Below are 23,957 nucleotides of genomic sequence, written 5' to 3' on the forward strand. Positions count from 1 at the left end.
TACAGTAAAATATAACCACTGCACATAGTAATAGGAATACAGAAGGTTATGCTGCAATGCTTGGTTTTAATACTATAAATGAATATAATAATACATTAAATTTAAGCATTAATTAATAGTATATTTTAAGAAATAATCCCTTCTTAACCTTCTTAAACGGACGTCAACATAAAAGAGTTCATTTCAGGTAATTTTGGAGAATTTCTATTGGTTCATTAATCACGAAATTGTGACACAGTGTAAGAGACAGTGTGTGTTCAAATTATGGAGTAAACTAAAAATCAACCAAAACAGAGATTTTTTTATTGGACAGCAACGATTTGCGTAATATATTACATTTAAGGCACATTATTTTCAGTTCTCTTTGGGTCCCCACAGTACAGACTGGCCCTTGTCCCTTAAAGTCACTGCCCCCGAGGCTTTCCTGAGGTATTTAAAAATGCATTTCAAGATATTTAAATTAAATTGAATGAAAATGTAATTCTTTCTTGAATGACTAAATGCTGAATATTTAAACAAATTCATCAATAATGAAGAATTTGGTGTAAAACACATAGTTCTATAGAAACATACAGACATACAAATCGTATAAAAAGGCAGAAGGAGCATGTTCTCTTAAATTAACACTCTTAATTGGCACAGTATGATCTATAAACACTGATTAAAGAACATTAGGATAGCTAAATACAACAGCAATTAACATTGAAGTTTGAACTGTGTCCATATTTCATTCCTTGTTTATAATTTGAGGTGAGTGTGTGAGATTAATTATTTGGACACACGTAGATAGTCCTCCATTCATTGTTAGCTACAATAACCTACAGAAATAAGATGGGGAATGATGGAATTGCTTCCTCCAGAGCCGGGGTTTCAGTACTGCAGGCGTTTCTTGGCCACATAAGCATTAGTGACCTGACTCATAACCACCAGGGCGGCTAACACAGGGCAAAAAACGAAGAGGTACCAGGCGTACCCGCTTACACTGCCTGTGAACCAGCTGGAGCAGATGCCCAGCAGCAGGCTGGAGCTTCCCAAGAGGTAGGTGAGGAGTCCAGAAGCAGCATGGTAACGTTTCAACTTGGCCAGGGACCAGCCTTTAGCCAGTTTATGATACAACAGAGGTAGTGCACCCACCGACTGCAGCACAACAACACACACCGTTATAACTCCGATCAGTCCGTGCCAGCTGGTAAAGTGCGGTTTGTCATTGAGGTGTTTGTTGTAGAAGATGGTAATCAGACCAACAACAGCGCAGAAGCTGCTGAGACTCTGAAGGATCCAGTGCAGACGAACTTTAGTCTGATGCTTCAGCTTTCCCACTGGAGACGAGTGCGGAGAGAAGAGCAGAATCGCCTCTGTCATAAAGAAGGAGAACTAGGAGAGATAATAGAGTACAGTTAGTTAAACTTTTATTTGTTCCCATAGCTATTACAATCTTCACAGCAGTGGGAAAGATATATTTCCAGATTTACATTGAAATTACATTACAGTAATTATGTGCAGAAGTCACAAAATTCAATCCTATATTATTTAAATCCACTGAAGGTAAAATATAGTTCATGCCCAGGCTTAATCCCTGTCTGAAAAACTAACCCAAAGGGTTTTGATCCCTTTCCAGTACAATGTTGACTATTAAACTGAGCACAATCACAATGCTTGCTTTCAGCACACCCTAAACCTGGCTAGCCAACCACAGCTGCTGCACAGAGCCAGGACATTTATGGCTGTCAATTGTAAATATTTAAACACTTGTTTATTACAAAGAAACAGTGAACCATATATAATCTGACTATATTTCCTGCATATGCTGTGATATTAATATCATTGTTTAGGATAGGAGGAAGATCAGAAGGAAAAGTTTTGGCCACACTCAAGCCATGCTGAATTACAGCATAGGTAAAGGTAGTTTTACACACCCTCACTGTAACTAAGACCACCATAGTACATAATAAACAGAGGAAAGGCTGCAATTTGACTTTATTAAATTAACCTGCCCTCACCGCAATGGTCATCAGGAAAGGATGCCAGGAGAACAAACCTGCAACAACAAAAACAGCAAAACATTGCATTGAGATGTTTTCACTATAATGCCACCAGCCTCATTGGTGTACAGCTTCTTTCATGGCTTATTATTAGTGACATTATCCTCACAGCTTTAGTGTAAGTCTCAAGAAGCAAAGGTCAGATATCAGACATGTATTGCTTGATTAATTACAACTAAAGTGAGCAAAAAAATGGAAACCTACTTTTTTGCTGTTTTTAGCAAAAGAAAAATTCACACTGTTCTCATTTACCATTATATATCTACTAGAGACAGATTATATCTGTCCAGTATCATTTATTTTACTTTAATCCTGGATATATGGAGATATTTGGAGTGCATTATTATTATCATGACATTCTGGATCATTGATTCTGTTACAAATCGGATAAAATTCTTGTATTTTTTTGATATCTCAGTTAGGGGGGTGCCATATCATATTGTATGCAATAATAAAATTAATTTTTCATTTTGTTGCAGTAGTGTATTTATGTTTTTTTTTCTTCAGTGTTTTGTCATATCGCCAAGAGTATAATTTTATGGCCATTATGATTTTCTATTTTATCATAGAAAAAGTTTGATTATTTTGAAATAAAAGCACCAAAACGCAATGGCCCCACAAAGATCCAGCAGGAATCACTGTGCAACAAAAAAGAAGACCTTATAAAGGTTAATGATCAGTGATTTAGACCATAATACTTACTGGATCCAGGCTTCGCCAGCGCCGCCATGAGGCCGGTAAAGGCAATGCATAGTGTGTGAGCAGAAATACCACACAGCTGCCTGGATAAAGAGTATAATCTGGGTTCAGGGTCAGGACTGGACATCGCTTTAGCCGCTCAGCTGCTCTTTACTGATCTTCACTGTTTACAGTTTTACTGTTTAATTACTGTTTACCGGGGTTCTGGTCCTCCAGCAGAGTCAGCTCCGCATTACTGCACAGCTCAGCCTCAACCTGCAGAGATTAAACAGTTAAAAACTAAACTCCCGCTTTATTAAAGAGTATTTAACAGATACGGATTAATACATACTGTTTTACAGATGAAGACTGCCCAGAAACAGAGTTTATTTCGCGCTCATACAGACTTTTATCTTATATTAGCTGCCAGGTAGGTACTTCTGAGGGACGCGCCAGTGCCAACTCGGCCAGCAACTCATTTCCGCCTCACTAACCCCCGCCAAAATAAAAGTCATGCGTCAAAAATATTGAACATCGTTGTTTTATTCTATAAACTACGGACAACATTTCTCCCAAATTCCAAATAAAAAAATTGTCATTTGGAGCATTTATTTGCAGAAAATGAGAAATTGCAAAAATAATAATAATAGAGATGCAGATTAGATGTTGATTACTGATAACCTGAGCCAATCACGACGCTCGTTTTCAGCTCCCCTAACACTGCCCAGCCAATCACAGCTGCTGTAAACAGTCGGCAAATATATGGTCTTCTTGTTAAATGTGGATGTTTAGATCCTGTTCATTGCAGAGGAAATTTATAATCTCTATTATAATAATAGATAATACAGTCAATAGAGTACAGTTGGTTATGTAATTGTATAACTAATCACTGTATAATTATTTTATGTGAGTAAAACTAATGTATTAATGAACAAACTCTCAGGAATATGAATGAATAAGCATAAAAAAGACAGCAAGAATAATAGATATACACATGTATATACACATATTAATAGTAAGTAAGCAGAGTTTCAAATATATATAAAATGTTATGGTTATATTCACAAACATATATGCAGTTTTTGTGTTTATATCACTGTTTTTTATTTTTAAACACTTTTTTGGAAAAAAAAACTTGTAAAAGAGTACAAAATGCATGTAAAGTTTTGTGTCCAGCTGTGCTGATGTGAAGGGTTTGAGGTTTATTTTACAAGGAAATAACAGTGGACAGTTGTGAGTCCTGCACAGTGTCTTCTCTGATAAGACTCGTCTACTGAAACATTCAGGAAATGTTTACATTCTGCAGCTCATTCAACATGTTTTGTTTATCTTGAAAACTCAGAAACTGGAAGAATAAAAAAAATCCCTCCAAGAAAGATGATTTTCTGACACCCTTACTGCTCTTCTAACTTTATATGCAAAAATCACAAATACACCGACAGCACATGCATTTGTGTGATAAGCACAAGACTAAAGTTAGCAGCAGATCCTTTAAGAAGTCCTGTAAATTTGGACGTGGGGACTCAGTAAGCATCCCAACCACACAAGACCCATCTGATCTTTATTCAGATCCTCCAGTCCTCTTACAAAACAATCTGGCTTTTGTCACAGTGTCTCAGATTCTGGTGCTTTCCTATTTGTCCTGTACCCAGCACACTAACTTTGAGAGCTTACATTTTACAATTGAAACCAGATCATCAAGGATATTTACTTCCACTGTCAGTGGTCTTAATGTTATGGCTGATTGGTGAGGGGATCTTGGCAGGTCTAGTCTGTTTACAGTCCAGTCTGGAAGAGTGATGCTGATTGTTCTGCTGCAGATGCCAGGACATAACCTCATTCATTTGTGGAATTTAGTGACCATATTAAATCGGACATTCAGAACCAATTAAAAGGGTTTTTCTCTCAGACTGAGGAGATTTTCAGGCTGCCATGTGACCCATCTGGACTAGATCCAGAATCTCACACACACACACACACACACACACACACACAAACACACACACACACACACACACACACACACACACACACTGCTATCTGTCACCCTGTAGCCCTCTTTGCTCCTCCCTTCCTGCTGATTTGACTCATCCGGCTAAAGTGTGTGTGTGTGTGTGTGTGTGGCTTTACATTGATCTTGACTTATACAGCTGTATCACTTTTAACATGTTTAATTTTCTTTCAGTAAAATGAAAAATGCTTTTTAAAGCTGATTCTGTACGGACTATAATAGGGAAACTGGCATCACTGTCACTGCTATTCTGCTGAGTCATATTTATGTCTTCACATTTCAACCCCTGTCACCAATGCCTGCTCTTATATACAGTCTATAAACAACAACAACAACAACAATAAAGTGTGTTTTTTGTGCATTTGTAGTGGATATAACTAAAGTAAATGTGTAATATCCTCTCATCTTAACTGGTCTTATGTCTCCAGTCTGTCTGGCTAAACATAATCATCTTTATTAAAAACATAATATCCTACCCTGTCAGTCATGAAACGTCTAGTTTTGGCCTCCATTGGTCTTATATAAACTAGGTCATACAATACTTTGTGTTGCTATTTGCATTTTGTACATTTTATAAATACACTAGTTACTCTGGTAATTATTTTAAAATAATACAAAAAAGGTTCCTCCATCTCTGATATCCACAAGAATTTTGCTCATATATAGAATTGAATGCATTTAAAATAATGTACTCCTTATATTGCATGAATTAAGAATTTGATCACCTACCAACCAACAGGAATACTGGTTTATACAGACCTGTAAGTATTTCATTCCTTCTATTCTGCACTAATTACCTGTATTAATTGCACCTGTTTAAACTCATTACCTGTATAAAAGATACACCTGTCCAGACACTTAATCAATCACACTCCAACCAATCCACCATGACCAAGACCACTGTCTAACAACACCAGGGACAAAAAGAATCATTACAAGAGCAATCATAGCTAACTATAAAAGGACACAGATCCTTTAACATCAGTAATACAGGTGTAATAAAACAGAGAGGTATCATCAGATACATCAAACTTTAGAGAGAAAGGTAGTTATACAAAGAAAACAAAGATGTGTGTGTGTGTGTGTGTGTGATCAGTAGCTCTCTCTGTATGAAGAAGGATAGACAGTAATCCGGGATTACTTCTAATCTGGGTCTGGTGCGCATGCGCGGCAAATCACAGCCGGCAAGTGTGTGTGTGTGCGTGTGCGTGTGTGTGTGTGTAGAACGGACCGAGTTTCCCACTGGCACTGAGAGTAACTGCAGCGGGCGCGCGCGTGTGAGTGTGTGTGCGTTCTGCTTAATGCATCAGATCATCATTTGGATTCCTCAGGTAAGATCAGCTGAACTTATTCACTAATATTTCATTACAAATTTGTGGTTATTGGAATGTTTTCTAGATGTTATCTGTCATTTTTTCTGGGTGTTCTTAGAACGTTTTATTTAATGTTTTGGGAATGCTACTTTTAACGTTTCCATAGTGTTAGCTTGGAACCTTATGTGGAATACGTTTAAATAACGTTAATGGCAAACCATTATCATGTCGGACGTTTTCAGAACGTTCCTGGAACATTATGTCTGTAAGGTTACAGACTGACCTTCCTGGAACCTTTTTTTAAATCGTTCCTAAACATTCTTATAACGTTCTCTGCTAGATTGGGAGGGACCAGGCACCAATTTGTCGTCATAAAGACGTTAACATTGAAATGTAGTCAAACGTTTAAATTGAGTTTATATCAAAACCCTAAATCATGCTCCAGTGTTAGAAAAATTTGACATTTTGTTCGGTAATTTAAGCCACATATCTGTTAAGAACTAGCACTGGCCTTACATCAAGTTCCAACATTAGACAAATGTTTTAGTTGGTGGCAAATCAAAGTCACATATCTAACATCCTAAACAGATCCTAAACAAACTGAAGTTTGGTTGCTCAACACCATGACTTAAAACCTACATCATGTCAACATCTAAAATGTTAGAATTTCACATTGTGTAAATGTTCACACAATGTTTTAAAGATGTTGAGGTATGTTCACAGTACCTTACAAATAAATATCCTTTTATGCCTGTATAATTTTGGCCTGTATAAAATGTGACGTTTGGGAGATGTTGGATTTTGGTTACTTAAATGTTAAATCCAACAAAATATACGTGTCAGTTGTCACGCCTAGCTGATGTTGGCATCTAATTGACTTTGAATTTGAATCACCTGAAATCACAACCTACATTAAACCAGATAACACCATCTTTCGATACTGCTTGGTGTCCAGGTGGGTAAATGTTTTGTGTGATTTTACCTGGAGCCCAGTTTTATATGGGTTTAATCTGTTTATTTTAATCTCTGTAGGTTAAAAAGACACATATAGCACTTACTGTCCGGACAATTTAATAACAGATTCCACATGCTCTAATTATTTAATGCATTATTTCATTATTTCCTCGCCTTGCTGTGACCTATTTGGCACAGTGAAGCCCATTCTGCTCATTCTGATGCCAGGCAGTGTTGAGTGAACTCTGTGGGCCTTTTAGGGGTGTTCAGATTAGGACTGTGGCCAAAACAAGAAACAGGGTCCTGAGAACTTCGTACACCTCTCAGCACCATCCCGCATACTGATGAACACTCCTGCAGCTCTCTGGGGCTGTTGTGGTGTTTTACTATGGTTGCCAACAGCAGCTAAAGGAATAGTTGGGCCCCATATGTAGACAGAAGAGAAATGTTTGAGGAGTGAAGTTAGCTTTTTTTAGTTAAACTGAATATAAACCCATCATACACCCTACTCAAAATGTGTGAAGGTGTTCCGTAATCTCTTATAGACTCAATCATGTGTTTTCTGACACTATATGACTCACTGTTATCTAGGAATGCCTTGATAATAAAACGTTAGGTCTATTATATATAGTCATAATATATAGACATAACCTCAATAATGTTTATTTAATGTTTGTTTACATATGAACAAACTTCAACATTTAAATAAATTGTGCAATAACCAATATAAACATATACACCTCACAAATTATTATTAAATGTTCCTTGCGCTTTAAAATTATATAATTGCATTATTATGATATTATTTTTTTATTATATCAGTGCCTTTAATTCACCTGGAAATGACAATAATATCATTTAATCACAATGTTTATGTGGCAATATATTGTACAATAAAAATGAGTTATCGTGACAGGCCTACTGTTATCTGTAAACATGAACTGAAGTACATTAGCATAGCAAAAACTGTATATAACATGGGATTAACATGTGTGTCCAAAAGTTACTAATTGATTCCACTTTATATTTACTTATTAAGTCTAAGCAATACAGCCTAACCCATTTATCAGTTGCCGACTCATGTTGACTGATAATGACCTGTAGTTTTATTGTTATGGGTGTAAATTATGTACATTTTAAAACTTGAAAATATGTAATTTAATAATTGTTTTTCTGAAATATAATTTTAGACATGCAGTTTTACCTCACCAACATATAATACAGATTCCAAATAATAAAATGTATTATTATAATCATAATTATAATTTAAATAGTTTTAATATAATGGTTAAATCATCACACACTACACTCAAACAGTGAGTGTTTTTTGTGGAGCTATCGCTTTAAGAACGTGTGTTGCCGGATTCGTGTCTGCTCTTAATGTTGACAAAGCCAAATGTCAGTGTGGAGAGAACAAACATAAACTTTGGGTTCTCCATAGGAAGCAAAACCACTGCTGAGGAAAAAGATTTTCTTTAGAACTTATACTCACATTATAATCTAACATTATTTTATCATTGGTTTGGTTTATTTGAGTGATTGTATTAATTATGACTGTTTTATTGTTTCTTCATTGTTTAAATTTTTTTCTTGTTTGTATGTATTATAATCTAAATGTGCAGTAAATAGTGTACTAAATGATTTACTACTACAGATTATGACGATAGTTTCCGGGGGTTGTTACATTCTATTAAATATGTAGTTCAAATTACACTATTAACACACAACAATCATCATATCATCACATCAGTTTCCTTGTATAAACACTAAACACAATCATGTTATCACATAAAAATAAACTATCATGATAAGAACTGATCCAAAATAAGCAATAATAAACAGAGACCAGTGCTTTACAGATATATGGATAATCTCAGCCCCCATGTGTTACAGTTTAAAAAAAAACAATATTTCAGCCTGTGAGTCTTTATATCAAGCAGTAAATTAAATATAACTAAAACTACCGGGGTATAACTTTAAAAAGTAAGATATAAGTAAGATTATAGTTTTTTTATTTAATTTGTTTTTGTCTCTTACAATTTATATCAGTCACAAAACGTTCATATCAGTGATGTTGACAGCACATAAGGATTATAATGGTCAGCCGTGGCCCGAATTCTGCTGTAATCTTCCAGAGTCGTGATTTGCTGTGGCCTAATTTAATCTGCGTTTCTGTCATCAGAGTAATCCAGATGTTGACGGATCGGGTGATCAGAGGGAAGGTTGTCCTCTTCTGACTGCAGCAGGAGAACCGAGAGAAAAGAACCCGTTACAGATCTGGATATGAGCAGCAGGACTGACCCTTTACCTTATTCGCATCATTGACTCCTCAGATTCCTAAACATGCAGGTAAGGAATGGCTGAGGTACCTGAGCGGTACCTCTGATACTGCTGTACTCAGCCGTGTTCGATTCCGTTTTAGCATCATCACATTGTCATCGAACTGTATGGAGGTGTTCAATATTCTATAATAGACTCTAATTAGGCTGTTTGACAAACTGTTTTTTTAAAGAAATCAGGCCTAAATACATTAGCATGACTAAAAACAGTTCCATTAATCTCAACAAATAGAATGGTGCTTAAAACGTGTCTAAATCCTCACTTACTTTTATCAAACTATGTAAAATATTACTGAAAGTCTAGTAATCACTAATATTTATCCCTGTATAATCCCTTATTGTTATCTTATATATAAACATGAGCTAAAGTATGTTATCAAAGCTAAAAACAATTAGCGAATATTTAATGAAAGTTTGTTCATGGCTTACAGCACTGTATCTCATCTCAAATGATCTCAAAATGTAAAAAATACTACAGTACTAGAGTAGAGAGGAGTATTTTGGATTTAGGAGTGCACTCTCCTGAACAAATCAGAAGATATTATCATGTGGTAGTTCTCACATTATGGCTCAATCCCATTTCATCCCTAGACCCGACCACTTAACCCTACCTTTTTACACATTCACACCTAGGGGTGTTAGGGCTGCATGAACTCTGAACAGAGATTTTTCAGAGGCACATTCCAAACACAGGTTTAAATAAAGTACTTTTTGTAAAAAATTATAATAACTATTGTATTATTTAGGGATGGAAATTTGTTGTACAACCCCTACTGAGTTCCAATGGGAGGGGTGGCTCTTGAAAACAAGGGGTACAACTGAGAAATGGGATTAGGCCTACAGCTTTTCTTTATCAGTGTAAACTGAAGTTGCATTGATGATGAAACAAGAAAATAATGATGTAATAACAGTAACTCAGTTATGTGAAATCATGGTGAAAATATCTGTAACATAATGTAGTAATGTAAACTATTATGTGTTTGTTTATATATATATATATATGTCTTAGACACAGAATGGCCAAGTGGGAGCTGATTGAACTGAAAGATTTAACCCCTAATGATGGGATTGAGCTAGCGCCCCCCAGTGGATCCACTGCAGTACTGCCAGCGTCCAAGCAGAAAGCTCCAGAGCCCTTCGCCGTGAGATTGGTGGGCGATGCTGTGAGTTTGGAGAATGCCCGCTGGGTCAATGGCAAACATGGAGAAGGCCACCACTTCCAGCCCTGCAGCTACACCCAGCTGACCTGGTGTGACCTGTGTGGAGAATTTATCTAAGCTGCAGCCGTGAGTAACCCTGTTGAGTTACTGTGATAAAACGATAGATCAACCATCAGACATATACCATCATTTGAGCCTTTTCAACACATGATCATATATCAACCATTTTCCCCTTTTGAGATAAACCAGCTATTCTTTTTATTCTTTTTATTTGGATAAACTAAACTGTGCTTTATTAAGACTGATATTTCTTAATACAGAAAGGCGCTTAAAGTAAATTATACCACAATGTGATTGGCTGAGAGATGTTCTATAAGTGCAGTGCTTGCTTGCACTGAACCACCAAAAATCCCCCAATGAATAGGGTGTCAACATGTACGGATTGGAAGATAAATGTCATATTGATGTTATGATGTTGACATTAAGATTTAATAATACATTAAAAGTGTGATGATTCAGACTTGTTAGTACCATACTTATAAACCTATAAGGTATGAGCATTAAATAAAAAAAATGTCTCATAACATCCATGTAATAATAAGAATCAATGTGTGCCGAGTGGTCCGATGGTCTAAAGCTCTGCTATGATCGGGAGATAGCTGGTTTGAATCCCGGTCATGCAGCTTGCCATCAGCTGCCGAAGCCCTGAGAGAACAATTGACTGTGGTGATTCTGTGGGTGGGTAGATGGCGCTCTCTCCCCTGAACACTCAGGGGGTGATGTGGATCAGCACAAGGCGTCTGTGAGCTGATGCATCAGAACCGAGCCGCTGTGATGCTACTCGGCAATTCTGCAGCAGTTCAAAAAAAGACGGTTCACATGTATTCATCCTCCGTGTGTTGCGGCATCAATAGTAATGGGCAGGACATTCAACTTACCTAAATTGAGGAGAAAAATGGGAGAAAATTTGAATTAAATATTTTTTTTAATCTACATACACCAAGCAATTTGCTGATAGTCTAATAGTCTATATTTGAGGTAAGAGGGAAAAATTTAAAGGTGAAATTTTGTTGAATGATTGCTTAAAAAAAACTGTTGCCTCTAGTACTTGAACTTTAGTACTTTGCACAGTTTAAAGGCTTCACTGCACACACACACACACACCACATAATTAGCCAAATCTGGAGTTTTAAAGTAAAGCAGCCTGGGCTTCTTTTGAAACTGTATAGATAAGGTTCAGTTTTCTTTACAGGCTTCAGATTTTAGAGAAAAGGCCTGGAAGAAACCTGATAAGAAAACGTGTGTATGTGTGTGTGTGTGTGTGTGTGTGTGTGTGTGTGTGTGCGCGTGTGTATGACTTGCTCATGGCTGATAATGCTGTGGACCTGGAAGGTTTGAGGTTTGTGTTTAATCACTGCTTTACACATGCAGAACGGACGCAGATAGCTGCCTCTGAGGAAGCCCAGGCCAATAGGAAAGGGATGTTTAGATAGATACCATGTTTGATACGGGACTGCGTGTGTGTGTGTGTGGGGGGGGGGGGGGGGGTGTGTGAGGGAGACAAGGAGAGAGACAGTTTGCACGAAATCTCTGGAGAAGAATGAGATTGTTGTATTTATTAGACATCCAGCAGTAGATCAAAATACCTACCGGAACCTAAAACTGGGTCTTTTATTTTTAGCCTCATTTTTAGCAATTTTCTGCATCGTAGATTAATACTAAAATCATCCAAACTATGAAGAAAAAGAGAGTTGATGTAGTACAGCACACCAAACTTAAATGTGCTGTAGAATATGTACATTGTGTATTGAGGATTCAAGTTGTATTATGTATAAATAGTAAGTATATATCGAAAAATGCTCAGATGCTATTTAACACTTACAGGCATGCACAGAGATTTTTTTGTTTAATGTCATAACTTATTGATATCAAAATTACAAACCAATAAACTATAGCATATTTGGAAAGTTATTTTTCGTTAGGTGCCACACAGGTTGGTTTATGTGTTAAAAAATATTATTAGATATAGTCTCTGCCATTGGCACTGCCATTATGATTCAAAGGTTTCTGGTGTCAATCCCAGGTCATGCTGCTTGACATCAGCAGCCAGAGTCCCAGAGAGCACAATAGGCTTTACTCATGATATTACTATTCTGCATGCACTGTAAGAAAGTGACACTTAAGAAAGTGTGATGTTGCCTAAAGCCAGCGTGGAGAGTTGAAGTGGGTTAGGGAGTAACAGACTACAAATACATTAATCATTAAGACGACTGAATTCACATTCTGTTTATCTGGTCTCTATAAATCTCTAGTGAAAAAAAAATCACATTTAACTCCTCTCCGAATGTGTTCACTCTCAACCAATGTTTATTATCCAGTAATAACACATTCCTCATTAAGCCTGTGTGTGTTTTCTCCACTAGATGGCACTACAATCTAATGGGAACACTCAATCTGAATTCTAGCCTTAAGAAGATCACAATCTCATAGTAAATAGAGAACATAGTCATAGAATGTGTAAAGATAACTAAGAGTTTAACCCCTGAACACTGTAGTTAGATCTGCATCTCAAACTACTGCAGGAATATCTACAGAGGTACATTATTTTATTACTATTTTCCTTTTTCTTTATCAGCTGTTTTTCATAGATTACATTACTGTGTGATTCATTTTTTACATTTGTGTACAACAATCAAAGCCAAGAAAGAAAATAAGAAATAAAAAATAAATGAAAAATAAATATTGGGTCTAAAATACAACAAAATCTTAAATAGAATGTGGTGTGCAGTTGAAAATTCACAAATAAGGGCCATTTATGGGAAATATACTTTTTCCACTTTTTCTTTCCAAATTCCCTTAAATCTGTCTTTCTGAAGCCTAATGGAGAAAATTATTCTTTCTATTATTTAGATTTTGTAAGGTACATGATTTTATGTGTGTGTGTGTGTGTGTGTGTGTGTGTGTGTGTGTGTGTGTGTGTGTGTGTGTGTGTGTGTGTGTGTGTGTGTGTGTTGTGTGTGTGTGTGTGTGTGTGTGTGTGTGTGTGTGTGTGTGTGTGTGTGTGTGTGTGTGTGTGTGTTGTGTTTGTGTGTGTGTGTGTGTGTGTGGGTGCATCCAGACTGCAGGTACACCTGTCATTTCCGCTGTCATCCCTTCATCCAGCTGGACTGCAGTTCACACAGTGAAGCAGCTGCTGAACAGCCAGACTACAGCGAGGACATCGAGACAGACACTAATGTGGTAAGAGATGCTTTATTTACAGTCACACTGTAAACACACAATTAGTTTGACCTCAGTCTGTTGCCACTGGCTGCTGTCTGACACTCATCGTCAGTGTGATCTTTGCAGATCACAGATTGTGATTAACTGCCAGGTCTCTATGCTGTAGGCTGTAAGAGCAAGCAGAGTTGTTAACTCTGTATAGGCTGTATGATATACTGTTTACGTATAGCATTTCCTTTACATATATAATTTCCTATTAATATTTCAAATCTATATTTTACTTAAAATAAAAACTGGCTAAATACAAATCTGGTTCATTGGCCTGTTCATAAAATTAGAAGGTAGAATTATTGTGCAAAGTAATCGATATAACACAAAAACATCCATTAAATTTACTTTTAATTACAATTTAACTTTTCAGTAAACCTTATGTATAGTGTAGTAGAACATTACAGCAAAGTAAGAAAAGTTAAACAGCAATGCGCTTAGGCATGTTTTGTCAGTTCTAGGTTAAACGAAGAGACAGTACCATGTATTTAAGCTTGTTTGTTGCAGTGAAACAGCATATCTTTCAGTAACAGCTGACTGAAACCTGCACACACTCTACTGCTCACATTCACAGCCTATCCAGAACCTCCAGAATGATCTCTAGTTATGTTGGTGGCTAATCTGACATTTAAGTCCTGTCAAGTGGGAGAGCTCTTGTTATCTCACTAAGAAAACAATCCTGATTTCCTTTTTTTGCATTTTAAAATTGTGGCCTGTTTGTTTCCTTTAAAGCTTTGTAACTAAATAACTCAAGTATTGTTAATCAGGACCAATTTCTATATTGTATTTGTATTTAATTTTATACAAAAGATGTAGTATTTTATTAACAAATTATAAACTATACTTACTTAAGCTTATATAACGAGTGATAATAAGTACACACCCATGAGCCAATTCTGTTTCAATAGAAACATCTAACTCTAACTCAGCATGATTAAACCCCCACTGTGTCATATGGAGGGGGCGGAGTCATGTGGAGCCCTCATGGGCATTTCAATTTACGGCACGCTTGATATACAGCACTGCTGATGAGAAGAAGTGAAAGGCAATCTGACAACAGAGCAGCAGCTGTTCACTTTCACTTTTAAACGATGACAGAAAAATAAACAATTTCCAAAATGTAGTACAGGTTTATACTATTTCTTTTTATCACTGTACTGCTCTTTCACCCAATCAAAACTAACATCAGGCCCCATTTCTATAGAGGACCAACCCTGACAAAACAAAAAAAAGTAGTAAAAGCAGAAAAAAAACAAGGAAAAAAAGAAATTGGCTCCTAATATATATATATATATATATATATATATATATATATATATATATATATATATATATATATATATATTTTTTTTTTTTTTTAGTTTGGTAGGCTTGGTCCTCCATACATTTCCATACAGGTCTTTAAATGAAAAAGCTGTAACTGTTTCTGCTGTAAAACTGAAGTGTGTGGTGGGGGGGTGGAGCTCAGTGTGAGGGTAGTGTACAGTGTTATAATCATGCAGTGATGTAGTGATGGTAGTGGGTGTAATTAGATCTCTATAGAGATGATGGTGGTGGAGGGGCAGTAGTGCAGACAGCTGGTGAGAGGTAAAGCTAATTACACTCAGCCACACACACACACACACACACACACACAAAACAATGCATTATTCCACTGAAATTAGTAAATTATTGCAAAGTAAAAATAACTTGTTTATTATATATTTTCTTAAAATTAACCAGGTTTTTAAGATTAGTTTACATTTTACATTTAGAACTTAAACAGCACTGCATAAGGTATTATCACGTGTACTTTATCAATATTTTTCATAAATAATCATAAGTTATTGTTTATGATAAGAAGTGGTGGGTCCTGCTGGAGTAATAAACCCTGTGATTGGGTGGGGGGCATGTGGGCAGGGTTTAATACAGAAGGGGAGGAGCTTGTATTAATCTGCAGTTGCTCTCAGCATATTATAGCTGTGGAAACAGTTGAAAGTGCAGTCCAGCCCGCATCCCGGTGTGTGTGTGTGAGTGTGTGTGTATGTTAGCGCGTGTGTGTGTTAGTGAGTGTGTGAGTGATGTCGTGGAGCAGCTCCAGCAGTGGATACTGCAGCACTGATTCAGACTCAGAGCAGGAGCTCCAGCAGTTTTACACTGCTCACACTTCCACTTTCAGAAACAAACACACCCCAGCCGAGGTGAGCCAGACTTTACACTCTCTTATTTACAGTGTTATATAAATAATATGTAATATATGTATATATCTATCTATCCTTTCATCCATCTATCTATTGCTATTTTCATTTAGCCAAGCATCTGTCCATCTTTCCATTAATTTATTTATTCATCTATCCAACTAGTCATTCATCTATCCATCCATCTATGCGCCTGTCTATCCATCCTTCCAACCAGTCATCCACCTATCATCCATCCATTCAACCAATCATTTATCTATACATACATGCACCAGTCAATCCATACATTCATCCATCCTTTCATCCATCCATACATACATACAAACAGTCATCCATCTATCCATCCTTCAATCCATCCATTCATACAACCAGTCATCATCCAACCAATCCTTCAATCCAACCATACAACCAGTCATCCATCCATCCTTCAGTCATCTCTCCATCCATACATCCATACATTCATACGATCAGTCACTAATCCATCCATTCAACCAGTCATCTCTCTACCCATGCACCAGTCCATCCATCCATGCAAACATTGTTATGTTTATTTTTTATAATAGATCAAGTAATTCATCCATGTCATCTCTCCATTCATTCATCCATGCATCCATCCATCCAACCAGTCATCTCTCCATCCATGCACCAGTCCATCCATCCTTCCTTCTGTTAATTTGATTCATTATTCACTGCAGGATGTGATTGAGTGTGATTGTGAACAGGTTGTAGCTGTAGTTGATCTCAGATCAGTTCAGGTTAGTGTTCTCCTGCAGTTCCTCAGTGAGCTGATCAGGAGTGTTGGATCAGGAGAACAGAGGGAAGTTCAGGTCTGAGTTCTGCTGTTCTGCAGTTCTCACCCCAAACTGTTCATCTAATTATCAAACACAGAACAACAAGCTGCTCATTTGCATATCTGAATAAACAGATGAGTGTATGTGGAGCGAGTGGGGGAGTTTGTGTGGGGGTGTTTGTATATGGGGTAGATGGGGGGTAGTTTGTGGGGGGGTGGGGGGTCTGTACTTTCAGTGTGAGTAACAGCTGTGATGACTGAACTCCTCTCTATGAGCTGCACTTAAATAAATTAGCAAACTAAAGGAGCCCCCAGTCTGCCCATCTGACAGGGGGAAACGAGGAGGCTGGACTACACAATAAACTACACAATAAACTACACAATAAACTACACAATAAACTACACAATAATCTACACAATAATCTACACAATAAACTACACAATAAACTACACAATAAACTACACAATAATCTACACAATAATCTACACAATAATCTACACAATAAACTACACAATAAACTACACAATAATCTACACAATAATCTACACAATAAACTACACAATAAACTACACAATAAACTACACAATAAACTACACAATAATCTACACAATAAACTACACAATAAACTACACAATAAACTACACAATAAACTACACAATAATCTACACAATAAACTACACAATAAACTACACAATAAACTACACAATAAACTACACAGTAATCTACACAATAAACTACACAATAAACTACACAATAATCTACACAATAATCTACACAATAAACTACACAATAAACTACACAATAATCTACACAATAATCTACACAATAATCTACACAATAAACTACACAATAAACTACACAATAATCTACACAAGAATCTACACAATAATCTACACAATAAACTACTCAATAATCTACACAATAAACTACACAATAATCTACACAATAATCTACACTTTGATTACACTGTGATTTAAGATAAAAGCTAATTCCATTTCCACTATTGGTAATTAGTCAAAAGAACCCTTTTCTGTTACTCTGAAGCTGCACTAAAATGCAGTCTTATTATTCAGAATGTGATATGAATTATTGAGGAGAAACTGTATATATAAATTATTTATAAGGGTCAGGAAGTGAAGTGTGGAACCACTTATACACCCTTGGATTTTAATCACGAAATAATCTATACGGTCCTGAAAAATATATATATTTTTAAATACATAAAAAATATGTATTTTTTTATCATGTGACATTAAAAGATTTTTCAAGACTTATTTGGTAATGGTAATAGTTCTCCAATCTATCTATCTAACTCTTGACACAGTAATCCTGGATTAGTTGAATTTACTTGCTTTAAATGTTTTAAATAATGTTTGCTGAGTTAATTAGACTTAAAACTCTTAGTAGTTGTCTAAACTGCAAGTTCGTTTAAATTATGTTTTGTCGTATTTATTGCTTTCCAAAATAATTCTACTTTGAATGTTATGGTCAGATAATTTAGTCTTTTTTTTGTTTCATTCAAGTAAAATATAGTTTGAAATACTCTATGAAATACTCTTTTAAAAATTAGACGTAGAAAGAAGATGCTATAGAGGGATCAGTATTGAGAGCACAGCAAACACAGAGTTACTGAAGCTCAGAAAAGGATGCTTGTTCTTACAGCCTACAACACAGAGACCAGGCAGTTCATTATAATATATGATCCGAGGTAGGCCGAGGGGAATCACTACACACTGATGGTGAGTGTCAGAAACTAGAGACACACCCAGTATGCAAATACAGATAATAAGTGATCAATGGCAACAAAATAATCTCAGTTATTCTAAATGATTTAACTCAGAGATTTCCACTTAAATGTTTATCTATCTCAAAGTAGTTGAGTAAAAAACAATGTAAAACTTGGTTCTATACAATATTAAACACGGTTCCGCTGTTTGCCTGTATTATATTATAGTTCTGTTTTAAATGCAGACAGTGGTTTAGATCAGACTGAATCAGACTTGAACCCAGGCATTAGTTTCAGTCTCAAACTAATTACATATAGACCCTCAGCATGTGGGTGCAGCACTCCAGAGACACCCTGGAGAAAACACACACACACACACACACACACACACAGAGGCTCAGACACACTCTCAGACACGCGTCCAGACAATAGACCATCTGCTGGACTCTCCATTTCCTCCCTCTACAGGAAGCGTCAGTGTCAGACTGTGTCGAATGGATCTAATTGGGGACGGGCGTTTCTTTTATTCTGGCCTTTTTTATTCTCCCCCTCCTCCAGATCATATCTACACAATTACAGCATAATCCCACCACTGACCTCTGAATACTGAATACTAATATAAACGGCAGAGTGAGACAGGGTCGCATCTAGAAATCTGGAATGGGGTTTGAAATGAGGCTGAAATAAAAATTAATTATGAAAGTTTATTTCTATAATAGAGTGTGTCTACTGTGTGTGTAAATTATTATTTTGTCTAGTAATTAATTTTTAGTATTAGATGTGTGGGTGTGTGAGTGTGTGAGTGAGTGTATTCTAACCTAGATATACAGAGATATTTTACAGATAAAGAAATAATTATAGAGAACTGTTTATACTAAATATTCATAACTAACTATAAGAAAGCAAAATTAAATATACAGTAAATTACAGAATTTTAATATAATAATATACATACCTAAATATACAGAAATATGATAAATATACAACTAAATACAGAATTATACCTAACATACAGAATTAAGAGGGTAGTCTCGCTGGTATTACAGCCACAGTCTCTCTGCTGCTACTAGAAATAAATATACAGAACTGTTTATACTAAATAAAACCAAATATAAAAATACAGAATTAAATTAAAAAAATACATAATTTTATTAAAATATTATACATAACTACATATAGAGAAATATTATAAATATGCATAACTAAATACATAAAATTATACCAAACATACAGAATTAAAAGGGGAGTGTCTTTGGTATTACAATCACAAGCTCTCTGCTGCCGCCCTGTGGTGATTTAGTGGTATTACAGCCACAGTCTCTCTGCTGCCGCCCTGTGGTGATTTTGTGGTATTACAGTCACACTCTCTCTGGTGCCGCCCTGTGGTGATTTAGTGGTATTACAGCCACAGTTTCTCTGCTGCCGCCCTGTGGTGATTTAGTAGTATTACAGCCACAGTTTCTCTGCTGCCGCCCTGTGGTGATTTAGTAGTATTACAGTCACAGTCTCTCTGCTGCCGTCCTGTGGTGAATTGTTAGTATCATTTTCTGTATTTCAATTTTTTTTATAAAATGACTGATAAGACTTTTTCTGTGTTTTCTTTTTCTGCAGGATGATCCAGTCGACTGGAGAAAGCAGGAACTGTCCGTCAGCGAAATCCAGCAGAAAGTTAAAGAATACAATGCTCAGATCAACAGTAACCTCTATATGGTTCTGGTGAGCGACTACAACACACACACACACACAAATGCAAACCCCATGCTATTAATAAAAGATGAACGTGTATAATATAACATGGCATTACAAAGTTATAAATAAAATATGTGGAATGTGACAGGTGATTTCTGGCATGTTGTCATGGTAACTGGAAACTCTCTCTCTCTCTTCCTGTGCTGTCAGAATCGGGATGGGTCGTACACTGGTTTCATTAAGGTCCTGTTTAAGCTGTCCCGCCCTGTGTCCCTGCCACCCCCTCGGAGTCCCTCCCCCCCTGCCTCAGGGCCAGAGGGGGTGGTGTTTACCCGCAGGACGTCCTTCTACCTCCCCAGAGACGCTGCTAAACACCTGCACGTCAGCTCTCACACACAGGTCAGAGAGGTCATCACCGCCCTGCTCAACAAATTCACTGTGGTGGACAACCCGGCCAAATTCGCCCTGTTCGAGCGCAGCGAGCGCCACGGACAAGGTGAGGTGATTTCAGACTGTTACAGTATTTTACTGCAGTAATGACTCAGTAAGCAATACAGTGATTCTGATTGGCTGGTCTGTGTTTCATTGATTGTATTTGTCTTGTTTCTCTACTTTCCTGTTTTATTATTGTTTTTCTTTTGTCCTCTTCTCTCGCTCCCTCAATAAAATATATAAAAAAAAGAAACAAAGAGGCAGGGCTGAAACACCCCCATCTATAGGCTAACAGTCAACACTGCAGCTTGATTTAGGGCATGTCAGTGTGTCTTTGCTATTGTAATGACGGGAAAAGTACACCATACTCGGCTCGAAACACACACTATGGGTTTGTGCACTGCTGCATGTCCATGTGTGTGTAACAAGTGGGGGTGTATATGCGTTGGGCACATGTCTGTGTTGACAATTCACTGCCAAGATAGCAATAAACGCCTGATTCTTGACCTCTGTCTAGATTGTATTCAGTCAGTGGCGCACCTGTGTTTTCTATTGCTAAGACAGCAATACACCAAAAGTGTACCTGAACACACCTCTCTTCCGGATCACCACGCCCATCATTGTAGCTATATTTACAAGCACCATTGCTATTTAAACAATGCAGGTGAAAGGTGTGAAAATAGACTGTTAATGGAGAGTAAGATATCTATTGCCCCTTATAACTAAATGATTTGATTTGATTTCATTCTTTATCTTATTTCTCTCTCTCTCTCTCTCTTTCTCTCTCCAGTGTATCTAAAGAAGCTGGGTGATGAAGAGCGTCCGCTGCAGCTGCGTCTGTGTGCAGGTCCCAGTGAGAAATCCCTGAGCTTTGTGTTGAAAGAGAACGAGACTGGAGAGGTCAATGTGAGTGATCACAACTGAACTGTTTCTATAAATCTTTTCCTCTTCATCCTAGTCTGTTAACTAAGAGTATTAGTGTCTGAAGTTCTCCAATAAATTTGCTTGTGTGTTTTCTGGCACTGTAAAATAGAAATTAAATATAATTTCTTATTAAATTATACAGAGAATTAGCATAATATAAAAACAGCTACTGTTTTAATCTATGCTAGCGTACTTTAGTCCATGTTAATACATAAACATGAGTCATACAGTATCAGAGACCCCATTACCTATTACATTATTATTAATGATTACCTCCACACTGCTTGATTTACACATGTACTTAGCTCCAAGCTAATAGCTAGAGGGGGAATATTCCAGGCCCAGAGAGTAAAAATCCATTCTAGGATTTTGTTCCAGCTGCCTGGTTTCATAGTGTGAGGGGTTTAATACAGACTAGTGAATATTAAAGCACTGATGATTATTTTGTTTTATCCATCAGTGGGAAGCGTTCAGTCTGCCCGAGCTGAAGAACTTCATGCGGATCCTGCAGAAAGAGGAGGAGGATCATGTGAGACAGATCATCCGGCGCTACTCACTGGCCCGAGAGAAGATGAGAGAAGCTCTGAAACATTTCAGCACACCTGGATGATCTTAATGCAGGAGAAAGGGGTTAAACTGGACGTTACCTCACTGCTGGACGAGACAGCAGCTATAGGGCTAAAGTTCAAATGAGAGCTGCCTGAAATCCAAAGAGCTGATGGAGGTTCAGAAGTGCTGAATGGGGTGAATTTAGAGGCAAAATAATAACCTATAACTACCTAGATCACCCACTGAGGAGATTCAGACAAACACTCCACACTTGTGATAGAATTGCTCCTTTAATGATTCAAGAAAACTGAAAGTGGAATAGTAGGATGGCAGTATATTACATTATCAGCTGTGAATTAACAGTTCCAATAGTAAAGTAAATGGTGGGGATTCTCAGAATGAGGGAGATGTTGCAATAATTTTAACACAGCTTTACAGGGAACAACGGGTCTGTCTCAGAAAGCAGGATTAGTTTAGTCAGCCAGACTTTAACCTTTATTCCTTCTTATAGCTCTCTCACTTACTGACTCACTCACTCACTCACTCATGTTTAGCAGGCTATAGATTCTTCACAGATTCTCCACACCACTAGATCTATTATACAATATACTGCCAAAAGTATCTGCTCCCCTTCTGTAAAGCTGCCATTTGTTAATACACAATAATGTTCTATTAGTGGCAATATATACTATACATAGTATTTAAATGATTTTCCACATTGTTAATTAAATGTTAACCACCATCATAAAAGATTTTGCTAAATTGAAACTTTGGCTGAGCTAATGGTTTATGAGACAGACTCCAGGTCAGTTTTTAATTTAATGGTGTACACACTGGAAGTGCTGCCTGCTGTGAGTCACCTCACAGTTTTTCTGATGATTTTTGTACTGTAACTCAGCTCAGATTGAGCACAAATCATATTCAGGAAGGTGAAGACTGGGAATAAACTTTCTGTAACAGTGACTTAATGACTTGTGTTTATAGTTTAAAGAATGCTTAATGAGAATTAAATCAAATAAGCACTTTCAACCTGCAGTGGATACGTAGTCATTATAAACATCTTAACTGTGATTCTGTTAAGCCTCACACGTGTTTTTAAAATGTGAGTAATTGTTTATCTAAACAAAATGTGACAATGTGCATTTATTATTTTTTTTTTTGGAAGAAATTAATGAACTGTCTCAGAATGTGTTCATTTGGGGTGTTCTTTTATGGTCATACTTGTAAACTTGTATACTTGTAAAAATCCCCACAAATACATTAATCTGTTTTGGGTATACACACACACACACACACACACACACACACAGGCCTTTACCAGTGTACATTAGATTATTATAGAAAATAGAATTCTAGAAGCAAAAGAAGTGTTCTGTGTTAACATGAATCTAGAATTAACAAAGGATTAAAAAACAGAAAAGATTCTTTAAAGGGGTACTAAACCACCCTCCACCCTCAGCTCAAATTTTAAAAAGGCTACAAAATGGGAGAAGTTATCTGCCGGGGCACTGGGTGATGTATGGATTTAGAGGTGGGGCAGGAGGGAGAGCTGATTGGCTGACACATCATCCTCACCTATAGCACAGTTGAACCTGAGAGGGCGCTGCAGAGGCGAAATTTACAATAAAGGCATTTTTTTTAAAGGTTTAAAAATGTTTATAAATTTTTTTAAGCAGGACTGATATGTTTCATTACTTCAGAGAAACACATTTCAGCTATTAATGAAAAAAATATAGATGATTTAGGGTTTAGTGGCTTTTTAAGCAAAAGAAGGAAAATGTGAGGAAAGAATGAAAAATTGGAATTTATTTTGATGACTTTCATTTATTGTAATAAGCTGCTTGTTTTATTTAATAGGAACACTGTGTTTAATTAATATAAAGCTTAATGCTGGAGGCATTT

The 23,957-nt window shown here is 36.7% G+C and overlaps 2 protein-coding genes and 1 long non-coding RNA gene across 3 annotated transcripts; 2 read left to right on the forward strand and 1 right to left on the reverse strand.

Moving 5' to 3' along the window:
* Positions 1 to 252: 252 nt before the first annotated feature.
* Positions 253 to 3,199, reverse strand: LOC103033660 (transmembrane reductase CYB561D2). Its single transcript, XM_007234453.4, has 4 exons — positions 3,073 to 3,199; positions 2,745 to 2,996; positions 2,001 to 2,038; positions 253 to 1,374 (listed from the first exon to the last, which is right to left on the reverse strand). The coding sequence occupies exons 2-4, from the start codon at positions 2,866 to 2,868 to the stop codon at positions 871 to 873; spliced, it is 666 nt and encodes a 221-aa protein (XP_007234515.3). The 5' UTR covers positions 2,869 to 2,996; positions 3,073 to 3,199; the 3' UTR covers positions 253 to 870.
* Positions 3,200 to 5,943: 2,744 nt separating this feature from the next.
* On the forward strand, positions 5,944 to 10,607 carry LOC125787535 (uncharacterized). Its single transcript, XR_007429421.1, has 3 exons — positions 5,944 to 6,062; positions 9,181 to 9,347; positions 10,347 to 10,607. It is a non-coding gene; the product is annotated as an uncharacterized LOC125787535 (long non-coding RNA).
* A 4,557-nt stretch (positions 10,608 to 15,164) lies between these two features.
* On the forward strand, positions 15,165 to 23,832 carry rassf1 (Ras association domain family member 1). Its single transcript, XM_007234452.4, has 5 exons — positions 15,165 to 15,947; positions 20,073 to 20,177; positions 20,361 to 20,646; positions 21,373 to 21,488; positions 21,967 to 23,832. Exons 1-5 carry the CDS (start codon positions 15,828 to 15,830, stop codon positions 22,114 to 22,116), a joined length of 777 nt encoding a protein of 258 aa, XP_007234514.2. The 5' UTR covers positions 15,165 to 15,827; the 3' UTR covers positions 22,117 to 23,832.
* Positions 23,833 to 23,957: the final 125 nt, after the last annotated feature.

Source organism: Astyanax mexicanus, chromosome 24 (genome assembly GCF_023375975.1).
Source record: "Astyanax mexicanus isolate ESR-SI-001 chromosome 24, AstMex3_surface, whole genome shotgun sequence".
Classification (NCBI taxonomy): domain Eukaryota; kingdom Metazoa; phylum Chordata; class Actinopteri; order Characiformes; family Acestrorhamphidae; genus Astyanax; species Astyanax mexicanus.

Bases quoted from the DNA above. Each gene is read 5' to 3' on its own strand.
- LOC103033660 (XM_007234453.4), bottom strand. From the start codon at position 2,868: ATGTCCAGTCCTGACCCTGAACCCAGATTATACTCTTTATCCAGGCAG. The intron at 2,039-2,744 runs GTAAGTATTATG...TTGTTGTTGCAG, and splicing joins GCTGGCGAAGCCTGGATCCA to GTTTGTTCTCCTGGCATCCT. The intron at 1,375-2,000 runs GTGAGGGCAGGT...TATCTCTCCTAG, and splicing joins CTTTCCTGATGACCATTGCG to TTCTCCTTCTTTATGACAGA.
- rassf1 (XM_007234452.4), top strand. From the start codon at position 15,828: ATGTCGTGGAGCAGCTCCAGCAGTGGATACTGCAGCACTGATTCAGAC. The intron at 20,647-21,372 runs GTGAGGTGATTT...TTCTCTCTCCAG, and splicing joins CAGCGAGCGCCACGGACAAG to TGTATCTAAAGAAGCTGGGT. The intron at 21,489-21,966 runs GTGAGTGATCAC...TTTATCCATCAG, and splicing joins ACGAGACTGGAGAGGTCAAT to TGGGAAGCGTTCAGTCTGCC.